Raw genomic sequence first — 26,509 nt, forward strand, 5'->3', positions numbered from 1 at the left:
TCTGTCTTAATAAAATTGTAAGTGTATGGTGCATGTATGCTATTGCCCTGGGCTTATGCAGTAGTTCTATTGCACGTGATTGGGTTTTTGCCCTTCTTCAGCAGGAACTGACATGTTCTGCTTACAGAGGACTATTAAAGGGTACAGTATTGTTTTCTGTAACATAATTGAATAATTATACCCATGTATCTGAACTTTGCTTTTGTCATTCTACATCAAGGCATTGAACCCCGTGTATACTACATGACATGGAAATAAAGGAGGCAAAATTTGATGCTCTTTTGACATCTGTGTGGTTAGTAAAAAGAGATTTAGATGTGTGATTAGTAACAAGGGATTTATGTATGTGTTTACGAAAAATTTCTGGGTCTGTAGTGACCAGTCTTAGATAACAGGAAATAGAAAATTTAAATAAGAGGGGTTTTCTCATGCAAAGACGTATGCGTATATTCAGTCGGAATTTTAAGCATACAAAAACACTACTGCTCATTTCAGTAATGACATTATGATAAAACTAGGTTGTTAAGCATATATATTTACTGTGTAGAACTGAACTATTTTACTTGTTACAACTCAGCAAGTGTGGTGGAGAATTTTTGGGTTTTGTGGGTTAGTCTACACATAATGATCCCAAATTAACAGAAGCTGTGATGTTGCCCTTTTTTAGTCAGAGGTGCAACTGTATGTGGGTATCTATGAAGGTTTAAATATGAATGGCTTTCCCCCCCCCAGGGCAAGTTAAGTCAAACTAAAGTACACAACTGGTATGTGCTTGAATTGGTACAGCAAATTTGGCTGTATGCCAGGCTTTAATGGTATTTGTTTGGGTAGCCATATCCAAATACTTATTAAAAAAACAAACCCCTGTAATCTGGACACGCTGTGCTTGTACAGTTACCATTTTGCCAGTCCTTTCTTGTGTAGCAGTTATGTCTGCATTGGGGATTGTATGTCATTATATTGGAACAAATTGGTGCTTTCTTTTGAACATTTGAAATTTTTTTTTTTTTACCAGGAGAAGGTTGGTGTAAGGGGTTGGCTTGTTAGAAGATCGAAGAGAAGCTGCTAATATATTTCATATGATTGCAATATTTTTTCTAGCTTTCTCTCAAGTCTCTTTTGTAATTGTAGGCCTGTTGCCCATATTTAGCCTGTGAAGACAATGTTTCTACTGATAGTTTTGTGTACAATCAGTGAACTAATACAGTTCATTCAGTTGGTTTGTTCCTGATTTTTGTTTTGGTGTTTCCAACTCCACTTAGAGCTTTCGTGCTTTCCTGAATGCCAGACTGTTGCTGACAAGTGACGTCCTCTCTGGTTCACTAAATACAAAATGTTCCCACCATTGGCTGACAAAGTGGGTAGCGTGGTTTATCTGTGTATGCTTAAAACAAAAGCTTCCTGCCTTACCTGGTATGTATTTTTAAGTTCAGGTATCTTAAAGTGAAAGGAAGGTAGAAATGAATTATTTCCACTAAGTTTGTTTTATCCCTACCATTTTGTAAGATATTTGACTTTAAAAATCCTATCATCCTTTTCCCTGATTTGGCTACCAACACTTGTTTTTAGTCACTGCCACCTTGAAAGCTGCATCTGACTTGTTTTTAGCAGCATCACTTAGTGGCTCAATTCACGCCTTTGGTAAGGAGGTAAGTCTGCCAAAACCTGTTCTGTATATGTTGTTTAATAATTTAATATAATGTAAAGTATTTATTAATGTTTTGACTGCCATAGCCATAAGACATTTCCCCCACAGGGTAGATAAAAATCCTTAATACACTTCTAAAAATTTATGAGTTTATAACATAGGAGGAAAGTAAAATAAATGTTTTATACTTGCATGAAATCTGAAATTGTTCCAACTCGGGGGTATTCACTCAGGTGGCCCTGCAGGCCAGATGAGTGGTGCAGGGTTGTTTCTGTAGGGCAGATCCTCTCTTCCACATGCTGAATCTAGCACAGTTGGTGCCTGCTCCAGCTAACCCAAGACATGTGCTGCATGTGGCATCCAGTCTGGGATGCACATTGTACCCACTGCAGGCAGTCTGCATGGTGTCCTCCATGCACCAGCCAAGGTGGGTACTGTCTTTAGACTATCTGGAATGAGTATCATGTGCAGCACCCATCCTGGACCATCTAGGACAGGGTTTGTGGGCCTTATGTGCAAGGCCATACCATAGACAGCGTGTGGCTCAACTCCAAATCTTAGGGCAGCATTACTGACCAAATGATGGGGCTCTGTGGCCTATATCTTTGACACCCTGTGCTAGCTAGTGGTATATATTAGCTAAAGAACTGTGTGCTGAAAAAAGACTAATTCAGAATGCTTCTACCATTGTGAGTCTGTGGTGCTTTCTAACTTGAACTAAGTTGACAGGTAAGTAGTTGCAAAATACATAGCAAAAGTTGATACCAGTTTCTGAATATACAGCTTGTAGAAGCCAAAGCAGATAAGCTTCAATTTCACTGCTTTTCTATCAGTGCATCTCATCTGAGGGTATTGGAACTTCAGTGCTTATGAAAATCCCACATTCTGTATACAAGAGAGAGACCCACAGGAGATTAAAGTTAGTCTCTCCTGTTTTTGAAAGCATTATTCTTGCGTACACTTCACTGAAAGGCCAAATGGATTTTTCACTAGTAACACCAAGGCAGTTGGGGACTTTTCAGGAGCACCTGAATTTACTAACCTTCTAAGGAAGAAAGACAAATGACAGCATTTTATTGTCTTGAAACTGAAGTATGCTTGATTGCATTGTGAGGTATTTTATTCCCTTTTGTTGTGAGCAATGCTAAACCATTTTATACATTGTGTAAGGGCACGTGATTAACAAATCCAGTAGCTAGACATTTAAAAATTGATGGTAGAATAATTTCTTCCCCCCTCCCCTTTTCTTTGCGGTTCCCATATTTATATCCAGGCCTCTGTTGGCTTCATGATGGTAGTATTCCCCAAAAGGACCTCTGTAATCATGATAAATCTGTGTTTAGCTGGTTGAATTTGTGTTTATATTTTCTGTATAATATAAACTTTCAGTAAGAAATGTATCTAAAAACAGCAAGGAAAAGCATCTGATCTGACTTAGTCTTCTAATTGGACCAGTAGATGATCCAAGAAAATGCCATTAGATTAAATATATAGATGAATATGCCAGATGGAATAAATGCCTCAGACAATGATTACATCCTGTTCTCTACGTGTAAGTTAAAGTCCATAATTTTCTGAAATAGAAATAGTACCACTTTAGAGGAACTAACCTTCAGACAGTTTGCAGACCACTACAAATTGTTCAATACAAAATGAAACTTACAGGATACACAGATCATGAAAGTCTAGGGTAAAGCAGTACCATCAGCTTATAGTGTTTGAGTCCACTTTGTCTACTAAAACACTCTACAACTTAATCACGAATAGCTGTGGGGCATACAGCTTTTGTTAAGTTTGTAAAAACAAACAGCAGAATACCACCACGGCTTTTAATTTCTCCTTGCATACGCCATTCACAGTACATTAATAGCCCAAATAATATTGCACCGGGTTATTTTTCATCTCGCAAGTAGTATTCACTCTTCAAAACCAACAAATGAACAATTTGGTCAACTGGCACCAAGGAAAAGGTTAAATACAAGTCCTACACAGTTTTATAACCACATGAATTTGTAACCCCAAAATGAAATGAGATTGGTGAGCTGTGAACTGTTTTTGTTAAAGATAGAAAATTGGTATTTCCTTGATTATATGTAGAAAGATTGAAAAATGACATCTGAAAATTACCTCATTACTGTCAGACTGCCTACTGTGCATATATTTATAGTCTACACTGGAAATCCATACATTTAAAAATCCAGCAGTCTACAGTTTTAGCATGGTAAAAAATCTTTTTAGTAAAAGAGGAGAAAGCATTTGCCTCATTAGAGAAAATTTTCAGATTGTGAAATTACAAATTAGTTTGCGTCTTTCAGGTGCAACCTTTTGAGGCAAGAAAATGTCTTTTGGCACTCTAATAAGGACAATATTTTAATACTGGCACAAGCTAGAAACAGCACACAGAATGACAAAATACAGGACAGGAAACTAACTGCTGCCACTGGGCTGATGGAGAAACTTAAGTTTAAACAGTTGCTGAGGGGATCATGAAGGTTGCTGTAAAATCATTTTTTGCTTTTAAACAAATGTAAGTTTGTGCTAAAGGTTAAGGGAGAGAATAAATTCAGATGTCCTCTAGAAAAGCAGCAGCTCGTGGGAACAATCAGTGTGGTGAGTGTTTAGCTGTCAATACACATGAGACTCTTTATGACTTAAAACACGAGTGCGTGAGGCAGAGCTGGTGGCACTTCGGATCACCTCCATCCACCTGTTTAGGGAAGACAAAGGCAAAATAAAATAAATAGCCAAGGAAGGCTTGCTTAAGAATGCACTCTGAATGCATTATACATTTTAATAGTCCACAGGAAGGTCTTGCCAATTAACACTAGTGACTCCTGGCTTTATTTCTCATTCCCTTCTGAAACAGATGAGGTTGGTTTTGTAAGAATCGGTAAGCTTCTTTGACCTCCGAAGTTCAACAGAAATAACAAAGGGCTTTCATTGTTAATGAACTAATTACATATAAAAAACTAAAAAAACCTAGATTACTACCTAGTTTATACAAATTCATTTGAAATTTGGGGGATTAATTAGCAAGTAGGTGTTTTCACCTTTTTTTCTTTCATTTACAACCATTTAGTGAAATGCACAGATTATGTAATGTACACAGTAAGGAGGCAGGACATTGTAAGAAAAGAAACCAACATGATGAGTGTTCATAGGGATGGGAGACTTGCCTTATCTTACTCCCAAATTGGGTAAGATATCCCCAACTAATAACTAAGTTTTGGGGGTAAATAATTGCTTTTTCTTACAATGTGCATGGTAGTTTCAGATATTTAACTTATTTCTGCCTCCAGTAGGTATATCATGTTACTTTTGCAGGATTGTGCTGAATATGATGATGTGTCCTTTTCTTAATCATCCTGAATGGAGTTTACTGCATTAATACACCAATTTAGTTGACTGTGTTTTGATCCCTATCATCATGGCAAAGTCCTCGCACAAAGCCACCCTTTTTCCTTTAGTAGAAATCCACCCTGCAGAAAAACTACATACCTTTCAAATGTGTATTCACTTTCAGCCCTGAAGTAGTACACATGGGATTTGAAGTGTAGCTTAAAGACATAATCTTTGTGAATGTTCTCCGATTCAGAAGGCATGGTAAGTGAATACCCCAATAAGGGAAGACAGGCTAAAGGATGATTGTCCTAAAATGGTTAAAAATGCTGTGAGATGAAGCCACAAATTTTGTAAACATGCATTTAAATATTTTACCCACATCTCCAAGCCTGCAGGGAAAAAATGTTTTTTTTTCATCTGCAGGTAATAATGCACAGTAGAGATCAAGATCTTCATAGTAAAAGGAACCTGAAGCTTTTGTTGTTTTGTTAGTGATCACTGTTAAGTTACGTTTTACACTTCATATCCACAAAGCATGTTACAAAGAGAAAAGAAAACTTCAGCTCCTTTAGTGAGATTACTTTGGGATTCTTGTTTATGTGACATTTTTCTCCCTTAGCAAGTTGTCAGTTGGCTTTAGTAAAATATCTTGGGCTCCTGTAATGAAGATTTTAATATATACAGTATTTTACAATTATGTTCCATGGTGCATAGTTGTTCTCTTCCTTAACCTCTGTCCTTCCCCCTTCAAGTTACTTGGCACTCATTGCCAAATGCAGATCTAGATATATAGGTATAAAATAAACATCTTAAGCTTTTTGGGGTTTGGAATTTTTTTAGGGCACATACATTTAGAAATGTACAAACCAGTCAGGAGAATGATAAGGCCAAATGGTGTTCCTATTGAACCATTAGTCATAAGTCATCACATGAGTGTGAAGTAAACTATACTGCATATATTAATACTGGGAAATACTGGCCAACTTCATAGGTGGCATTACCAATCTTGCCTATGATGTCCCTTTAGAATATCTGGTTTTCCTTTCTGATGACACTAAGAACAAAGAAGCCCCTGGCCTCTTTTCATACGCAGTATGTAGCTGTAAAAACCTGTGTACTTTTCTTTACCTGATGCGATTTGTAGAAGAACATACAGAAGTTGGTGAATACCACCCAGAGCTTCTGCCACCCGTTGCTGTTCTTGAATTTTCTCAAAAGGTTTCCAGAGAGCTGATTCTGAAATTGAGAGTGTGATCAAAATGACATAGTGGAATGTGCATAAGCTAACTGAGCAAGCTAATGGAAAGTAGCCAAGCCCCATGAAAAAAGAATTCTTACATTCCAGTTTAAATTAGTTTAATGTAGAAAGAACAAAAGAATAGGAAACTTTCAGAATCAATGTCCTTCTCATTCTTTAAGTGAGGCTTGCCTATACTTTTATTTCTAAGAAAAAATGATCTGCTGTTACCTTGTTTTATGCAGAAACCTTTTCTGGGGGGTAGGGAGGTGGGAGAGCATAATGTATTTTGATCACTTCCAATTATTTTTAAGCCAGTATACCAATATTCTCTTAAATTAGCCAATTAGTGGACTTTTTCTTCATTGATGCATTAAGCCTAGAGTATAAAGTAGTAATTATCTCTTTAACCTTTCCTTAAATCTTCACCTTTTTTTTTATTTCCCCTTATTGGAATGAAACTGTTCACTGAGAAATATCATACTTAAGCTGAAAACCTTATTTCACCCCTCTAGCTTTTTTTATCTGCACTGCACAGATCTTAAACTGAAAAAAAAATACTTGGCTTTTGTCAGCTTCTTAGGAGCCTGATTTTTTTGAGGAGAGTTTTTGATGGACTCTGCCCTAAGCAGTGGTGATTAGTGTATTTTTGTCCTTTGGAAGGCAGGAGAAAGTCACTTGCTGAGGGTCATTTTACCATTCAACGTTGTGCAAAGAACTGCATTGTCCTCAATGCTGAAAACAACTGCTGAATCTGCAGCAATGAACACTTAATACCACATGCAGAAAATGCAGTGAAGTAATAAGTCAAATATCAAGAATATTTTACCTTAATATAGTTTATTTCAACAGTCAGTGTTGGGCTTAAAATTCAGTTTTAAATAATCCTAGTCTCTTTGTAGTTTGGATTGCTGTGTGCTTGGTCTAGATTACACACATGTATTCCTTGATTTTTAGGGGGGTTTTGTTACCTCATTACTCTGGAGAATATCATAAAAGGACAGGCTTTGCATTCGGTACCAGCAGACATATGAAATGGGAACAGGCCTCTGATCACTGATCAGTCCAGCAGGTAAGGAAGTACAGTCACTGACAGTGAGAGGATCTTCTACCAAAGGAATGACAGAGAAGGAGGAGAGACAAAGAAAATAAACAATAATGCTGAAGTGAGCGCCACACACACAACGATGTGATGTAACTTGCCAAGGATGGAACAGCTGTGGAACTGATGATGTACATATACACTCTGGTATGTGCCTCTAGGTTGTTCAGCTTCCATCACTTTACTTGGACTCATGGGAAGGACAGAGTAATTTAGAGTAGTGTTGGTCCTCAGATGCTAATTTTCTTTACTTTTATGCTAGAAGAAGGTTAGTACAATAACTTTTTACTAAACTAGTTTTGAGAAATGGCCATATTTCTACACTAAAGGGGATGCCTGTACTTTGGTCGCAGAAGTAATTGCAGTGCTGTGCAGAGACATCCAAGTTAGCTTTTCATTAACCAAGAAGCAGTGTAAGTTACTACAGGGGTGGGCCAGCCTGCAGCACAGATGCCACAAGTGGCATGGGTGCCTCTGTGCATGGTGCATAGCAAATTGGGGATGGGGCAGCCAGCACAGTGGCAGAGAGAAGGAAGTAAAGCATCAGGTCAGGCAGAAAGCTGAATGAAAGCTGAGCAGCACGTGGGAGAAAGGGATCGGAGTGATACTTGGGAAGGGTATGGAACTTATTTGTGGTGTGCCTGACAAAAATGTTGGTCCCCACTGAGTACTTGCTGAAGTGAGATTGCTATAGGTATCTGAACTAGCTCATTTAATGGTATCTTGAGTGTCTCTACATGACACGTAACTCAGTTCTGCAACCAAAGTGTAGATATGCCCCAGTTACTGAAAACCCAAGGAAAGCAAGGTCACATGGATGAGATCAAAACCAAGCTTGTGAGTTATACTCTAGGGGCATTTTCTAATTCAAGGACCTGACTCTCAAATTCTGACTTTGAAGATTCAAACACCCCTTCTCTATAGAGGTATTGTGATCACTGCTTATGGATACCTCCCATTCTTGTAAACTGAGAACTGGCTTAAGAAAGCATTAAGATAGATATAGGAAGTCCCTGCCCCTAATAAACATGATAACTAAAGCGACCTAGAGGCATTTTCCAGTGAAATACGTAGCCTAGGGGTGCCTTAGGGAAGCTAAACCAATTTAGAGCCTAATTAGATATTGCTTAACCCTTTTCTTATAGCACTATGTTAATTTCTGAGGAAGTCAGAGCTCCTTACAATCTCTTTTGAAATATGCTTTCCATTCTCAAGGGAGAACATCTAAACAGGAGCAACATACAGAATTTCTCACACTTCTTTAAAAACTCGCTTAAAACTGGAAACAGGCTTATTTATAATATTTCAGCCATTTTAAAAAATGAGTACTATATATCTAATACTGGGAATTTTTCTATCAAAATATTCGTAGAATTGCTACTTTTATTTGAAATTGGTTTAGCTGCAATGCAGAAAATACAAGTGAAGAGTAAGGCAAATGAAACTAAACAGTGAACACACAATTTCCAGAAGAAAAAAGGCCGAAGTAAAGAAAGTGAATCAGTACTACAGAAAGTCAGGACTCAGGCTGCAGTTGCCAGAGACAATAACCTTTAAGCCCTACTGTTGGCTCAATGCCTTAATATAAGGCAGTGTTTAGAAGGGGGATTTTTTTGTTTTTATCTGGAAGTGCATTTAGACTTTCAAAATACCAATTTTGTGAAGATAAGTTACCGTTGTTTTTTAAAAATTTGTTAAATTAATGAACAGTGCAGGCATAGGGGTGTTTTCACTGTCATCTTTTGAGGGTCAAGAGGGCTCAGTGTACTTTTGAGTTTTGTCTGAAACCCTCAGAAAGAGATGCATTGCATTTAATGCAATGTAGCCACCTAGCTGTAGGGCAAAAAGGAAATTGTCAATGAAGAAACCTCTGCAGCTCAAAATGTTCTGAGGCAGATACCTCCACAGCAATACTAAAGTCGATCATTGAAACACTGGTATTTCTGTGCCAGCAGACGTGCACCGTAGTGTTGCCACGGTGTGGTGACTGACGTTCCAGAGAGGTGCGGGATGCACTGAGATCGTCCTCTGATTCCTGGTCTACAGTTGTTTCATCAGGAGACTCTATGAAATGCAGGGAAAAAGCATCTTTCTTGCTCTATACAACATACATGATTGGCAAAGTTAAGCAAGGTTCAGCCCTGCTAAAAGGCATATGAAATCTGTGCAGCATTTGCAAAGGAACACTTTTACACAATTCAAGTGTTAGAGCGTCCAACAGTCACTGAAGTATTTTAGTTTGGTTGTAAATCTGAGGGTGTGTTGCTCTGAGTTGCAACTTCCTGAAGAAAGATGGGCAGTGCTACAACTAGTCTGGAACATATGTTTTACAGTAACTTGAAAACATGGAAACATGTCTTTTAATAGGCAACAAAAACACATAATTTCAAGAAACATTCCCATGCCAGTGAACTTAATTAATTGCTTAATTTACTTAACTCCTCCACTTCACCCTGTACTTACTATTGTCTGGTGGGCTACTAGCCAGTAGTTCAGGTGCTGGGCCATTGCTTTTTTCTGCCAGATCTATTGCCATCTGTATGTCCTCAGTCCACTTGTCCATTTCAGCCTGCGTGCTAAGAACAGAGATCAAAGTTTTGTTTAGTTTAACTGAGGCTAAAAGCAACTTCAGAACTTAATCACAATTTCAGTTGGGCTTCTAAGCTATTGTCTCGTGTCTAAATAAGTCTAACTGCTATTTGATTTGGCTAAAAAAAAAATCACAATCTGCACATACTATTCTAATCCACATAGAGGGGGGTTATTCATGTTTTTAGCTAGTTTGCTGTACACAATCATTCTGCACAAAGGTGCATTCTGCTGAGAGCTAATCAAAAGAAAATTCTGTCCAAATTGGGACTCTGCAGGTGACTTTTAATACATGGTTCCGTGGCATTACCTTGCAGCAACAATGATGGATTGACGCTGACCTCGTAATGTCAGACAATGAGGAACTCCCCATTCTTCTTCACTCTCTTCTATCTAAGAGGCAAAAGTCCATATATTAGCAGATTGTATTAGGCATGCATTGAAGGAAGTATATATGTACTGGATCTGATTGCATGAATATTACTAGAAACTATAGCACAGGTTCATCAGCATGGAGGAAGGAATAACCCCACAGACCTGTTCATAAGTTGAGTAGAGAGAGAAAGGGAAAAGGTGGGCTGAGAGGCATGGAAAGGGCTACTGGAGAATTATTTTTCCAGCTATCATCAGCATTAGAGCCAATACAGTCTTTTGTTTAAAGTACAGTTTTTCTTCTTTCAGTTAGAACCCTGAAAACAGACATGGTTGAATTTCTGAAGAATATATGCTGCATGTGTTCATCTGTGCTAGAGGAATACATTAGTGACAGGATTTCTGGAAATGGTAGACAAAACTTGGGATAGCAGCACTAAGAAAACTGTAGCATGGTGTGCTCATGTTCTGCTTCAATGTCAGTAAAATCTAGACTTTCAGGATTAATGCAATCCCCAGGAGTGGCAGGAATTTAAAAACAAACCAAAAAGAAAAAAACACCCCCTCTTTATAGTAGGTTCTGAAAGTACTTTTAGAAAGAACAGTGCAAAGAGGACTGAGGAAATTAATGGAGGCAATATACTATGAGGCTGGCAGAAAATTCCTTAACCACTACTTTATGGTGAGATGCTACTGATTAGGCATAAATGACTAGATTGTACTTTTCCTCATTGTGGATTGAAAGATGAAAAGGAGCCAAACGTGCCTACAGACTTTAGGATCCACGGAGACTTGAATTTGCCTCTGGTTGGTTGGTGAGAGCAGTTTTTATCATGGACGTACCATACTAAGAAACTGATGATGCCTGCTAATGTAGCAGATCATAAAGCAACCTGCAGAAAGAGGTCAATCTCTACCACTATGGGCCCCAAGTCAAAACATCTCCCATTAATTCCCTGAGCCACTAACTTCCCACAGTAGTAGTGTACTTACTGTCATGCCATATAATGGGAGCTGCCCATGGACTTTAAATTGATTTGATGCTGTCAGGCCTCTGCTTGTGTACAACAAAACATCATTAAACTGAAAAATAAGAATGAGCATATTGACTAACAAGTAAGTATGGTTAAAAAGCAAACATATAAGACAAGAGTCCAACAATATCAATGAGCAGTTAGGGCCCTTGGAAGAAGCCTCTAATATGAACCTTGACTAACATCTGAATCCAAATACCAGTTTCCAGACAATATTGCCAGGACCATGTTCCCACCATGGCCTTTCATCACATGTGATCCTGAAGAACCTTCAAGTTCTCTGCTTTCTCTTCTGGGGGGACTCCTCTTGGGCCCAGGGCTTGCTAGCTCCCAACTCCCCAAAGGCCCATGAACCATTGCACTGAATTGAGGAAGAATGTCTCTTGGCCTCACAGCATTGGGACAATATGCTTATTATCTTTACTCTGACAGAGCAGAGCAGAATGAACAATTAATCCCTCACTGAGGACAGTGGACAGATCAACCCAAAGGGCAGTTTTCCATTCAAGCCTGCTGTGGCTCTTATTCTGGGGACTGAGGAGCTGGCTGGAAGAAGTACTTCTCTAGAACAAGGGTATTGGGGGGTGTTAAGCCCTACTATACTTAATCATTGTAACTTCCTATTTGGGACATGAGCAATCAAAATGGGTGACAACATCTGTACTTTGTTGCATGCTAGAGTGCAACTAGGGGAAGCTGAGTTACCTATAAAGTCTGCTTTAAAGGCTATATGCTCACCAAATTAACTAACCTAAACTGTGTTTAAAAAAATGTAAACAAAGTCTGTCATCTACAGCCAAAGGGACAAGCTACAGCATAGGCCTTTACATGTAGTAATAATTGTTATTCTTTACATTGATCAGCCACTAGAGGGAGACTTAACACACATGTTGCCAACAGGCTATGCAACTAATTGATAGAGATGAGTAGAATATTAAACTTGCTAATCCAGGCTCCAGAATGACAGTCTTGTGCAGTGGTTAAGGATAGGATAAAAAAACTAATATGGCCCATTCAGTCTGGAAGGCAGTGAGGCTGCCGGAGCTGTCATACTAGAAACTTATGGCAGACTATTGTTTCTCTGCTGCACTGTAAGTTTTACTTGCATGCCAAGATGCCCCAGGTAGCTGTGCTTGTCCCTACCTTGCATGTGCAGATGCAATGCACTGTGGATTAGAGGAAATCTATGATCTGTTGCTTAATCCCCCAAATTGTGGGTAGCAAACCAGCTTGACTAGGGACTCTGATGCTGAAATGACACCTGTTGAATTGCAGTGCCTACATTTTGTCCCCATAGACTAATAGTATTTGCCCTGAACATGGAAGACCATGGGGGCAGATTAGAATCCCATTCTCCATTTCACAGGACTGCGTCCACATCACCAGGCTGGACTGTGAGCACCTTTCTGGCTCAGAAATACCAGTCCTTAAAGAGCCTTGGGAGCAGGGGCCTAGAACCCAGGGTGTCTTTTCTTTCAGGGCAGGATAGGACCTTCCTTTCTGGACCCTCAGCTTGGGTTCCCTCACCTTTGCTATCCTTCTGTCCCTGTTATCTTCCTGCTTTGTTGCCCACTCAGTTTGACAAGAAATCTGATGTTCTGTTGGGGTGTATATCCTGAGGCTGACGAGCCTAGTGCTTTTGCCACTAGGCTGTTTATAGATGAGTAAGACTGTTAAGCTATTGTCCCACCCCCATTTAACTGCTCACACCAAAAGTCTGAAGCTGTGTCCACCCTATGAAGTTGGCGGGGGCGGGAAATAAAATTCTGAGCAGATGCCAGAGTAAATGGGTAGCCACAAGCCTCCAGTGAAACCAAGGATTCGTCTCTGGAAGTGTCTGAGTGCTACCCCTTGAAATAAATGGAAAGACTGTGTGGTTCTGCAGGGTGAAACAATGTATCTCTGGGCTGAAAGTGCTGGAGAAGTACACATCTACAAAAACAAAGGAGACTGCTACTTTGGTTATGGTTTGGCCAGGCAGCTGTATGCTGGAGTAGGATGGGAAGAGAAATTAGCCCTAAATTGTATTCCCAACTCTGCCTAATGTACATTTCTTCACCTTCTCATTGTGCAAACAAGTTAACAGCTGAGCTGCCCTTTAGTAGTGCATGGAGGCTGGATTGATAAAAAAGGCTGTGAAGCATAGGTGACTGGTAGGAAGGACAAGGTGGGGGATGCGGCACATAGCCCTCCCTTACAAGGCTGTCCCTGCTGCTGATACCACTGGCAGCATCTGCAGGTGCTCACCAGCCCTGTCCCTACTGCTAACGCCACCAGCGGCATCTGTGGGCGCCTCCCCCAGACTTGGGAGGCACCAGTTGCCCATGCTGTGAAGTTCAAGAAAATATAAGTAGCAGTCATTAGAGATGAGGTTTAAATTCATGGTACACAGGCTCCCTTTTTAGTGCCTTTTTTGTCCCACACTTTCATGCAATTAGTGACTGTTTTGGCCTAATCTGACCCAATCCAGAATTTCCCATATAACCCTCCACACTGAAGAGGTCTGCCATGCAATACCGGGCAACACTGTTTCCTTCATACAGCAGCGGGTCAAGAAAGCATTCATCCCATTGGACTGGCTCATAGTTCTCATTCAAGTTGACGTGTGCTCTGTTGCACGCTTGACTGAAAAGGCAGTGAGCCCAGTGCATTGTCTTAGGCATTTCAGCTTTACTACATTAACTGGACTGGGACAAATATTTCTTGAAGACCCAAACCCAGAGGACAGGGGAAGCAGCTCTACTATTCAGGGGGGCCCAAATAGTCTAGTTTTGTAGAGTCAAAAAGAAGAAAAATAGTTGCCCTGAAAACATTGGAAGTGCTGGTGAGAGAGGGACTCAGTTAGTGCTGTAACCTCAAATTGTAAGGGCAGGTACACGCAGATGCCATTAACATGGAAGGGTGTCATCGGGATGAGACAGAACCAAAACCGGAAAATCACAGAATCGTAGAAAATTAGGGTTGGAAAGGACCTCAGGAGGTCATCTAGTCCAACCGCTTGCTCAAAGCAGGACCATCCCCCAACTAGATCATCCTAGCCAAGGCTTTGTCTAGCTGGGTCTTAAAAACCTCCCGGGATGGAGATTTCACAACCACTCTGGGTGCTTGCTTCTGCCAGAAAAAGTTCTGGCAGGGGACAGTAGCTGCCACTAAGCTGCTAGAGTTTGTGTCCATTCACTTAATTCTGATGGCTCTATGGAGGTCCACTGCAGCAACTCTGCCAGTGCTTCACTACCCTCCTTGTGAGAGAGTTTTTCCTAATATGTAACCTAAACTTCTCTTGCTGCAACTTGAGACCATAATGCCTACATGGACCTGGCTGTAGACCGTGTATGTGCTAAAGCTGACAGAGGACAGCTTCCTTGAAGCTTTCCTGACCTTGCAAAAGGTTATTTTCTTCTTGTGGTGGGAGGAGTGGCTGCCATTCTACTTTTTGTTGTATGTGGCAAAGTCACAGGGAGTCCAGGATACACTGCAAGCATCATCAAAATGAATAAATGATTTTGTGTTTGTATGTGTTGTTTACAATGGAGGAAGAAGAAAGGGGGTGGCTTTGGCTACAAGACTGATTTATCCTCAAGTAGCTCTAAGTCCTGTTATGAGATGTATACTGTGTTCTTTTAGAACAGATTATTTTAAAATGTGCAATTTATTCACGGTTCTAGTCTTCAGTACCAACTGTTTTGGCTACTTACCAGGAAGAACATCCGCTGCTGTAAACCTTTTCCTGACAGCTTACTAAGACTGCCCAGTCTAATGAACTCCTGTAAAAACACACACAATTAAATGAGTACGTCATATATCCCTTTGCATATATCTTGTTAAATGTCTTCAAGTATTTAGTCATGGTATTGACTCAGATCATGTTAGTTACCAAGGCTTTGTCTACTACACATAGTTGCTTCTGCCAGCAAAAGTTCTGGCAGACAGCAGCTGCCACCGAGCTGCTACAGTATGTGCCCATTCATTTGCTTCTGATGGAGGTCCACTGCAGCATCTGTGCCAGAAGAGCATGAAATGCACCCACAGAAGGTACCAGAGTTGAAGAGAGTGCTGCAACCAGTGCAAGGCACAGCAGGCTCCATGCATGCCTTCTTGTGGCTGTGCAGTGGTGGCAGGAGGCATCTTTCACTTGGGAGAGATGGTGTAACCGCTGGCAAAAAGTTCCACCTGAGAAAGTTGCAGTCTAGACTAGTCCCAAAGTTATTTTCATTTATTTTTCATCAAATACTTTCCTCAATGGTTTTTTTTACAAGGTTCCTATTCAAAACTGCCCTTTTCTTCAAAAATATTTAAGGTACTCGGTTATCTGCAGCAGTTTTATTCAATACCAGGGAATACATCATCAAAAGAGGAATCTTTTGCACTAATACCAATTCCTCCAGACACCTCATCAGTTTTGACTGTTAGTGGCTGATTTAAAATGAACAGCCAGGTATAACACAAAGGTATAGTGATTCTTTGCTGTAGATGTAGAGTCAATAACCACAACAAACGATGGGGCAAGATTTGACCGGCAATCTGAATTCACCAAGGTAAGCGGTACCACTCATTCTGTATGACATAATGCATTCATAGAGCTCTAACTATTTTAAATTGTGCATGCTAGGAAAGAGCCCTCTTCACTAGAATTAAAGCTACCATTGTGCTAGTGTTTTCCTGGGGCAATTATGTACGTCTTTTAACTATGTGGCTGATGAAAAAATGTCCTTTGATGCACACTTGCTCTGAATTTTGAAGCGTTTTCTTTAGCCCCGTTCAGGGACTCTCAGGGTGCCTGTACATATGCTCTGGGGTGTGGTTGGGGGCGGGGGGAGGGCATTTTAATTACAGTGGCTCTCAGGAGCTGCTCGGGAAACACCAGTAGAATCTTGTGTATTCAGTGTCCTACATTTCAAAATAGCGGTGGGGTGCTATAACTAAAGCTCATTCAACAAGCTTTAGTTAAAATGCCCCTGCTTCCACTTTGAAATATGGGCCACTGAATATATGAGATGCTGCTCCAACACATTCTAATCAGAATGTAATGGAGCACAATTAGAAGTGCCCTCAAAAGTCAATACCCATGTGACTTGGGTACACTGTGCATGCAAAGTAGCAGAACAGTCTGCAACATGGCAATAAACTAGCTAATGGAAGATTGCTCTGCCTAAGGAAACCTAGTTGACACAGGCTTTCTGGCATTTGTACGTCCCTCCTGATGTTCAAGCATCAAGGGAGTATGGGTAAATGAAGGGAATATGATCAAAAGATTCCTAAGCTAAGATGATTCTTGTCTGTCAGAATGGGAGCTACTGGCAGTCAGTAGCGAGTATGATTATTATTTAATATTTATAATGGACATAAAGGATACAACCAGGCTAAGGTCCATCATCACACTAAGTGTTGTGCAAACATTAAAAATATCTTCTGTTAAGACAGCTCAGACTCAGCCTGAGATCATGCTTTGCCATCACTAAATTAGAGTCTGTGATTCACAAATCAAGTGTCTGAGAAGTGTAGCACTGTATAGCCATTTCATAGATTACAGTGAACAGCCACAGGCGTTTGTGCTGCCCTACAGTAGTAGGTTTTTAGTGCTAAGACAGAGCCCTGATCCAGGAATTAAGCATCTGAATTAACAGATTAGATGAAAGCTTGGAAGAAAGCAACTACTTGACCAAATCCCAGAGGGTAGAGTAGAACAGGAAGCTGTCTGGTTTAGGATGCAAAGGATCTCTCTTCATTGCCTGCCTCATGGCTTTTTCTTATTCAGTTGCAAGACAGTTCTGTATATAGACAGATGAAAACAGCAAAGTGGAACTGACGACTGCTTCATTTCAGGCTGCACAAGGAGTAGAATGTGTCAGGGACTTCCATAGAAAAGTAGAGATGAGCAGCAGAGTGTGCAGGACATTTGGAAGAAGGCAACCTGCCTCCTGTGAGATGTCAGCCATGAAACTGACTTATTCAGTGATATGCATAAAAGCAAGTACACTTTTTCAATGGAGACAAAGGTGCAATTCTAATTTTGTGCATAGGTAATACTGAGAAATACCTTAACGGGAAGGCAGAGATAGAAGTGGGTACAGAACAGGAATATGAATAAACCAGGGACAGTAAAAAAAGTACAGAAGCGAATTAACCGCTCATGCTGCTATATTAACCTTATTTATTTGAAAACATATATGACACAACAGTGTCTCAAAAATGATCCTGTATTGCTACTTGTGGACTAAAGAGACTTCAGTGCTTAAGAAGAGAGCTCCCATTTCAGTGCTTGCCTATATGGAAAAGATGAGTTTCTCCAGCACAAATGTCTTACTTTCCCCTCAAGCTACAATGTGTGCTTGAATTGGGGAATTTCAAAAAATGCCAGCAACAAACAAGAGGAAACTTGCAATAGTTCAAGTGCAACTGCTGTGCAAAGCATCATGATTTGACTCTCTGTTTAAGCAGTCCATTTCATGCTTAAAATCCCTAGAAGTCACATCTGCATTGAAAATAGACCCTGTGACAACAAAGGGACTGTTCCCTTTTGAGCATAGCTTTCTATGGTGTCTAAATTTTACATTGGATTGACAGTCCTTGGGAAAGGAAAAAGATGCAAATTACATCTGGAACTACATAAGAAAATGCAAGACCACTAAGGTTAGCATCAGACTTGTGGTCCTTATCCAGATCGGCTCTTAAACAGAGTATTCCCAGAATCGTATTTAAAGCAGTTCTAAAATGGTCTGAAGGTAGGGCATAGCAATTTTATAACTCACACAGAAGAAACAGATGTCTAGAACTGTTTCCCAACCGTTTTCACCACACGGCACACTTACATGGCCCCTCCCACCCTGCAGCACACTGGCCAAATGTGGTGTGGGAGAGTGGCGGTGTGGCAAGCGGACAAAAGCTGGGGGGGAGATGCATGAATGAATACAGAGCGGCTGGTGGCACGGTGCTTGAATCACTGGCTGAAGCCACGCTCCCCATCTGGCTGGCTGGGGGCATGGTTCTAGCCCAAAGTGCCGCAGCACACCTGAACATGCCTGATGGTACACCAGTTGGGAAGCGCTGGTCTAAAACATTATTTTGTGTACTGAAACTAGTTTGCTGATAAATTCAGAGCATGTACGAATGTGATACTACCATTGAATGTATATCACTTACCCTTCCCGGGATTACCAGATTATCAATGCCTATCAAGTCTTTCTTCAGTTCATGCAGCTTCTGGAAGTTCTCCATCTTTATCATATTGCCATGGAGCTGAGCCACCATTTCAGAAACCTCAGCCAGAGCAGCTGGGTAAACAAACAAAAAGAATCTTTAAAAAGTTCTCATTAAGCTTATAAAATGGTATGCGATATTTATTATATCCATAGTATACAATTCCAGAGTGGCCCCCTCCCTCTAAGACTATATCATACATGTCTTGTCCAGAAAAACTCTAACTGGCTTAGGACTGCACAAAAACTCTGAAGGGTCTCTTACTGATGATGGCAGCACTATAATAAAGGCAGCCTGTCGTACCAGACAGGTGCCTCTTTTACCTTACCTCTGTCATTAAACAGGTGTTTTTTTACCTACTGTTATAAAGACTTTAAAACTATACTTCATAATAGCAATCAGTTTTCAAGGAGAATCAAAACTTTGGGCCCTGAGAAGAGAACAAACATTTTAAAATAGTACCTGAGGGATCTACCTATCTGAGATGAATATCCTTCTCCCATCATGGGAAGTGCAGCACACTAGCTAGAATTCACCCTCCAGAAAGGACTCAAGTACACTAAATAATTCAGGAAACCAAAAAGCCAAAGATAGCCATGAGAGGGGCCTAGATTTTGTATGGGCCCCTACATTAAAACTTGTTTCTTGCAGCAAACACACTTTTTGCACTGATCAAGAGCCTGATTTAAAAAGCTGATCCTATGTCCCTTAACAGAGCTTTTTCTTACCAGAGGCAGCATTCAGCAATTTTTTGCCATGTCATCATTTATATTGATGGAACCAGAGTACATATATTTTATCCCATTAGAAACATTGTATGCATTAGCATTTCATATTATTACAGGATTACTTTTAGGCTTTTCCTAAACTATTCCAGTTTCTGTATCTTTATTTACTATCTTCTGTGCAGTTTATGAAATGCATCTCTCCCATCACACCACATGGAGTTATGTCCATATTTGGGAGTATAGGGAAATGGTTACATGTTTTATTTATAATATCACAGACTGTTTGTAAATCAAGGATCTGTTAGTTTTGTCCTCACCTCCAGCAATGACATAAACAGCCTGTTCACTCTGAAAGTGTAGAACTGCTGCTGTGCTTTATTATTAGCCGTATGATGATGTTCTCTCCAAGAATGCCAGTATCAAATAATTAATGCTTTAATTGAAACTGTAATTGGGCATCTGACCTCATCAGATCATAAATGCTCAAAAGAGATTTCTACTGCTTAGGAAGAACAAAGGGATTTCTAAAGCTCCAGACGCTCCAACCCATGAAGGGGCATAGTTACATAAAGAAGAACCGAGGCAGATTTTAGGCCCCAAGTCCAAGAGTGCAATCCACAGGAGTTCTGGCTTCTCCACGTGAGGGACTCAAACTCACATCTCCAATTGTTTGGTATTTTTCATCCAATGACTGTTTAATGCAAAATATGTAAAACTGTCCTGGCAGAGGGGATTGAAATCCAGGTTTCCTTACTCTCAGGGAAATGCCCTTATCACCCAGCTATAGTGTCATGCTGCTTTTTCCTTCATTACACAGTGGTCCAGCTTCAAATCCCAGCTTAACCTGCAGCTTGCTGGTTTGGGCACTCTCCTGGCACCCCTTCAGGCAGAACAAGGCCTAAAACCCAGATCCTCTCACAGCATGCACAAGTGTTTTAACCACTAGGTTACTTTGTAACATCTGGATACTACTTCATACAGATGACAGACTATAAAAACTATGCATTGTATGTGAATCCCAAAGATGCTTGAGTTTTATAAGCCCATTGATAACTGAATTATACTACCTTACAGTGTTTATATATGGCTTCCTCCTTATACTCTGCTTTCTGTATGTCTTTTCACAGTATCTGATTAAGTGAACTTTCATAGTTTCAACTTGGGGTTATGAAAGCTTGTGCTCTATATACATCTTATTTAATTAGTCTATAAAGGTGCACACCTACCCTGCCTCCTGAGTTCAGACCAACACAGCTAACTACTTCTCTATATATTGCTACATCATAACTGTACAGTTCTACTAAAATCTTGGCCAAAATCTCTCCCAGAAGCCTCCATTGCTACTTGTAATGAAGGAACAAAAAATTGGGAGTGCTGATGAACTTCTGACTTGTGTTAATGTAAAATATGTTAACTGTGTAAGGCAGGTACAGAAGCTAATTTCTGGGCTAGTGGATGCCCTCTAGCTTGGAAGGTTGCAGCTAACAGCAAGGTGTATAGTAGGGAACCTGAATCCTCCATTGCTAAAAACAACATCTTTCTCAGAGTGTTAAACTTTGTCTGACACCTTCCAAGTACCACCAAGAAACTGGTTTGGACTGGTTTTCAGAGGCTCAGAGATTAAAGGGTATGCCAATATGCCTTGCCTTTTGCCTAGCAAATTCACCACTATAAAAGTTATGTCCTTAGTTGCTTACTTTGGGAACAGACTTTGGAAAATACAATTTAGTTTGATATTACTCTGTCTTGTGACTGCAGGAAGATTGTCAGGAGGAAGCCTGGAAAGTAACTTATGCCTACAATTTCCTTTTGCTCCTTTCTTTCTGTTAAAGTGTGGAATTCTTAGTTTTTTTGCTAATAAAGCCCCTTTATGTTGACCTGAATGGCCTCTGAGTTATGCAATAAATTACTAGACAAAGAAGTCAATCTGGCATGGTGTCTATGGGCTAATCAATTGGACGTCCCTATGAAACAGTTCATGGCCAAAGGGATGTTAGATACCCAAATACTGGAGGGGACTTGGGACTATGAACCCAGTCATCACAAAAGCCATTAATTCAGGCCTACAGGTTAACATTTAAACGTAGGAGGGGTGGTATTTCAGATATTCTCTTCAGCACCTCCTAAGGGCCACTTGCGGCATCACCCCACTCTATGACACCTAAGTGAACAGTGTAGGGAATTCTGCTTTTAGATTCCTAACTTCCTAAATGTATTGAACAGGAAATATAGGTGTATTCCTTATTCAGTGCATTTAGGAAGTTAGGAATCTAAGAGCCTGCTTTGGGGTCTGTGGATTCCAATCCCAATGTAAGTTGCTTAAATCCTTTGGTGAATTTGGCCCTCAGTGATTTAGAAGCATAAATCCCACTGATAAATCATATGTCATGGTGAGGAGAGGGAGGAGAAGAAATAAGGTCATGAGGAAGAAGTGACAAGAGCTAAATTCTGATATCAAGAGAGGATAGTTTCTTCAGATTTGCGAATACACCAGCAGCTTTGAGCTCCTGGACTGAACTGTGGAAACTGCAATGAAACAGGCCTGTGTCTGGAAAAATAATATGTTACCCTGTAATTAAAACCTGTATCATAATGGATATGCATAGGCCATGTTCATGGTAATATTTCTTGACCTGGAGTCCTTGATTATGCAACCCTGAAGCTTTTTCAATGTGTTATATTTAAATATAGGATTACTTGCACTACAACATGCTGGTGGTTAGAAGAGGAACCATATAATGTTTAACACCGAAAAATGCAAGGTTCTCCACCTTGGGAGGAAAAACCTGCAGCATCCTTATAGGCTCGGCAGTGCTACGTTGGTTAGCACTACAGAAGAAAAAGACTTGGGGGTCACCATTGACCACAAGATGAACATGAGCCTCCCATGCGATGCTGCGGCTAGTAAAGCGACCAAAATGCTGACGTGCATCCATAGATGCTTCTTGAGCAAATCCCGGGACGTCATTCTCCCCTTGTACTTGGCCTTAGTGAGTCCGCAGCTGGAGTACTGCGTCCAGTTTTGGGCTCCACAATTCAAAAAGGATGTGGAGAAGCTTGAGAGAGTCCAGAGGAGAGCCACGCGCATGATCAGAGGTCAGGAAAACAGATCTTACGATGACAGGCTGAGAGCCATGGGACTCTTTAGCCTGGAAAAGCGCAGGCTCAGGGGTGATCTGATGGCCACCTACAAGTTTATTAGGGGTGACCACCAGGATCTGGGGGAACATCTGTTCACCAGAGCGCCCCATGGGATGACGAGGTCGAACGGTCACAAACTCCTGCAAGACCGTTTCAGGCTGGACATAAGGAAGAATTTCTTTACTGTCTGAGCCCCCCAAGGTCTAGAACAGTCTGCCAGCGGAGGTGGTTCAAGCGCCTACATTGAACACCTTCAAGAGTAAATTGGATGCTTATCTTGCTGGGATCCTATGACCCCAGCTGACTTCCTGCCCTTTGGGCAGGGGGCTGGACTCGATGATCTCTCGAGGTCCCTTCCAGCCCTAATGTCTATGAAATCTATGAAATGAGACCAGGTTGCTAGTCCATTGTTCCACAACCTGGATTATTTACCCTGACTCACCTCTGGAGTCCCTGAAGTCTGTGTGGTTTGGTGGGTAGTGTTTGCAGAGCCTCTCCATTATCTGCTTGTAGTGCATCAGCCTATGCAAAGGCCTGAGGAGGAAGGTGTTGAGGGGCAGGTAGCAGACTTTCTGTAGTTCAAAGTCCCTGCACAAGGTCTCCAGCTTGCGAGAGTTCTTAATCCCATTCTCCAACTCCATCAAAATCTCATTGTGCTTCCGCAGGTGAATTGTCAGTTGCTTTTAGGCAGAGAGAAAGAAAAAAAGCATGCATGGAAGATTCATGAACAAGCACAAACAGCCAAGTTTGTCCCAATACAAAATCTGGCTAATGCTGCCATAGCTTTTCCAAACAAAATCCCTGTCTCAGGGCAACACTTAGGCTCTGACATTACCCTACAAAAGAAGAAATTAATTATTAAAACTGAAAAATCCCACCCCATACACTTAATTTAACCCTTTGTTCCAAGTCTTCTCCACTCTCACCCTCTCCACATCCCCTGTAAAATAAATAAATCAAAACTAATAGGTGCAGAGTCTAGCAGCAGCCCAGAAATTCAGGGTTCAATATCCTACATATCCTGAGGTTATATACAAGAAAGAGCATGTGTCAAGGGGGATGAACAACACTGGAGTTAGGAAACGTATAGACTGGAATTTTCCAAAACAAATAAATAAATGGAGGGAGGAGGGGGGCATGCGTACGTAGGTACCTGACCCCTTTAGGCCTCATTGACGTAGCTTAGCTATGTAAAACTAAAATTTCAGCTTTGGTTTATCTATTTATTAAAGAGGATTGATATCTGGAAAGCCTTGGGACAACCCCTTTCCCCACAAACACACAGGTGCAATCCATATAGCAACAACCAGGTTACAATATTTCATACTTTCTGTGCCTGGATTATTTTTGTATCCACATTGTGCTAGATGGGCAACTCAAGTGCAGAGACAAGTGGTGGTATGAATTACACGTCTGTAAGTGATCAGAAGTGAAGGCAATTTGCATGCTGTGTGGGTAGGGCTGAAGCAACTTCATCTTAGTCAGCATAAGGCCCATCTAATTATAAGTCTATGACTTCCTTTAAAAAAAAGAGTCTGATTGCAGTTTTATTTTGTAAATTGAAGCGGATTATTTAAGCAATGAACAGAGATCATATGAGGGACAAAGCAAAGTCTAGAAACCAATAAATACGCTGTAGCAGAAAATGAGGGAAAACTACACTTGCATGTATTGAACTGGCTTAAACTGAAGCTAATGTGCCGCTTGACAGATTTCCAATCTACTCCCTCCCTCTGGTGATTTACTACATCTTTATACTTAAGATAGTTGTACTATAATTGAGCTAGTTTCTAGTACTTGCTTAGGCTATGGACATGTCATTTTGATAGGCAGTGAAACTGAGCCAGGAGGTACCCTTCTTCACTTCTACAGAACCTGCCTGGCAGTTATTTACTACTCTTCACTTATTCCCCATGTTAATTAAATGGAGTGTGTCAATTCAGAGGGCTTTCGATAAAACACAGCATAAGTGTGTAGATTTTAAACTGACTTTTCTGTTCCCTATTGATTTCTTTAAGCTAAACTGGGTTTTGATTTTTGGCTTTAGTGATGGTCGCTGTCAAAGGAAATGGAGCTGGATCCTCTAATGGAAAACAGAGGAAGGTGACTGTGACAGCATGCAAAGGGGTGAGAGTTACAGTGAAAGCTGCAATCTTTCTCCTGGGCAGTTTCACAGAAAGACCTGAGGGCATCGAAGAACAAACAATTTAAGGCTATAAGGTACCAGATACTTAGCTCTAAACATAATTTTTAAGTTTACCATGAGGGTTCAGGTAAGAAAGCATGTAGGCAAGGAGTAACACTTATTGGGAATAATTAGCTGGTATTAAAAGTGCATATCGCCATTTTTCTCTGAAGCTTTAGAAACTGTCATGGGGAAATAAAGCAGCATCTTGCAAGTGTATTGAAGAAATAGTCATGATTGGTGATGAAATGGGTTAACAGTGGATTGCAAGGCAGGATTCCCATCCATATTAATAATGTAAACCACGTTCTAGTGGCCTCATTAGTGTGTTGACAGACTTGTACATAACTCCATACTCTCTGTGGTAGTATTCAGTAGTATGTGACTTCCACTGTAGGCTCACACTGTACAACCGGTGCACTGAATGATCTTGTATGAGGCTCTAGCCAGCTTTTAACAGTTACAAGTTTTGTTTTCTCTTTTCAAAAATACTGAAGTTACCTATCCCGTAATTTAAAAATAATACATAAAATATATTAAAAAATGTCAGTTCAATTTTGAATTACAGAAGAACAGAGCTTCCAAAACAATTTCGTATCTAGGATCAGTTTCCAGAGAGCTAGGTTTGCAAATGTGTGCCTACTTGGAATATGTCATTGTAAGGTTACTAACACTTCAAGTGTCTTGCAAGAGACATTTACATGCACAATTGTTTATTGTGATTCCTCAGTCTCATATCTGCACATGGAAATGGTGATCTCATTTTGAGCAAGGACAGGTGAACAATTATACTGCATTAAATGCAGTTATACTGCATTAAAGTCTCCTGACTTATTGCTTGATAGTGCAAATCAACTGATCAGTGTGCTCCTTCCCACCTTGCATGAAGCTAAACTTCAGTGATCTACTCTTGAATGAAGTATGTAGTAAATGAATGCAATTTAGCTTTCACTGTTGGTGGGATAAAGTGGAGAGACAAAACAGAGTAGATTCAGCTGAACTGTGGTATGTCCTTCCTTCACCCCAATCTTTTGAAGCAGTATGTTTGTTTTACTTATTCATGCTCTTTGCTCCCCTATTTGAAAGTTCAAGTGGTTTGAAAACCCTCCTGAGTGTGTGTGTTTATTGCACCTGTGATAATTAAAAATCAAAGGGCTTGCAACTCAGACTTCCATTCAGAGAAAACAGAAATTGATTTACTTTAATTGACAAATTGTTGTTAATAAAGTTCACACCACATAATAAACCAGAAATTACACCATTATATTAAAGTGGAAAATACTTTGATTATAATCCATGCCAAAGCTGAATGGTTATAGGATCATTCCTACCTTCATACTCTGAATGTTCTTTAACATAACATCACCAATTCTTTGGTAATCTCCTTTAATATGAGCATTAGAGCGACCTTCCCTGTCAACAACAAAAACATGATAAACTTCAGTTATGCAACTTAACTGCAGAATCATTTACAGGGAATTAATAAAAGAGAAACTCAATAGTTTATTTCTTTTGAAATCCTAAAGCTCTATGTTCCCTAATCTATGAACTCATAAAGAAGCTTCACAATGTACAGCTAATTCCCAAGAAGAATACATTCTTCTTTCAAAATTGGAATGTCTGAATAATAATACAGAGGCCTTGCATCTTATAAAACCTTTATAAGGCTTTTAAGGAAAACTGACATTTTAAAACTATAAACAAGGAACATTGGGGAGTAGGAAGAGAAATAAGGAAAACTTCAGAAATATTGCTGCAATACATTGACTCAGAAGAAAGATTTTGTTAAGAGCAATGAGTGCATCCCATAACAGGGATCACCGGTTGGCCCATTCTAAAATTGCCTCTATTGCCTGAAGCAGAAACAAAGTTTCTCAAGCATCTGGGTTGAGTTCAGTGGTGTCATATGCTTACAGGGAAGATTCCATCTGGTC

At 40.3% G+C, this 26,509-nt stretch overlaps 1 protein-coding gene across 7 annotated transcripts in view; it reads right to left on the minus strand.

Moving 5' to 3' along the window:
- Positions 1 to 2,719: 2,719 nt before the first annotated feature.
- Positions 2,720 to 26,509, minus strand: part of FARP1 (FERM, ARH/RhoGEF and pleckstrin domain protein 1) — a 336,263-nt gene continuing 312,473 nt past the window's right edge. For 6 of the 7 annotated variants that reach the window (XM_090023112.1, XM_090023121.1, XM_090023103.1 and 3 more), the window contains 11 exons: positions 25,907 to 25,988; positions 22,833 to 23,070; positions 18,465 to 18,595; positions 15,020 to 15,088; positions 11,284 to 11,373; positions 10,229 to 10,311; positions 9,793 to 9,905; positions 9,230 to 9,393; positions 6,119 to 6,226; positions 5,147 to 5,298; positions 2,720 to 4,355 (listed from right to left, as the gene is read on the minus strand). In XM_090023112.1, coding sequence (XP_089879238.1) covers positions 4,274 to 4,355; positions 5,147 to 5,298; positions 6,119 to 6,226; positions 9,230 to 9,393; positions 9,793 to 9,905; positions 10,229 to 10,311; positions 11,284 to 11,373; positions 15,020 to 15,088; positions 18,465 to 18,595; positions 22,833 to 23,070; positions 25,907 to 25,988 — 1,312 coding nt within the window. In that variant the 3' untranslated portion in view covers positions 2,720 to 4,273. Of the gene's footprint in view, positions 4,356 to 5,146; positions 5,299 to 6,118; positions 6,227 to 7,198; positions 7,336 to 9,229; positions 9,394 to 9,792; positions 9,906 to 10,228; positions 10,312 to 11,283; positions 11,374 to 15,019; positions 15,089 to 18,464; positions 18,596 to 22,832; positions 23,071 to 25,906; positions 25,989 to 26,509 lie in introns of all 7 variants that reach the window. The other variant, XM_090023129.1, reaches the window with a different exon arrangement.

This window comes from Crocodylus siamensis, chromosome 1 (genome assembly GCF_052110815.1).
Source record: "Crocodylus siamensis isolate JL-2025a chromosome 1, ASM5211081v1, whole genome shotgun sequence".
NCBI lineage: Eukaryota > Metazoa > Chordata > Crocodylia > Crocodylidae > Crocodylus > Crocodylus siamensis.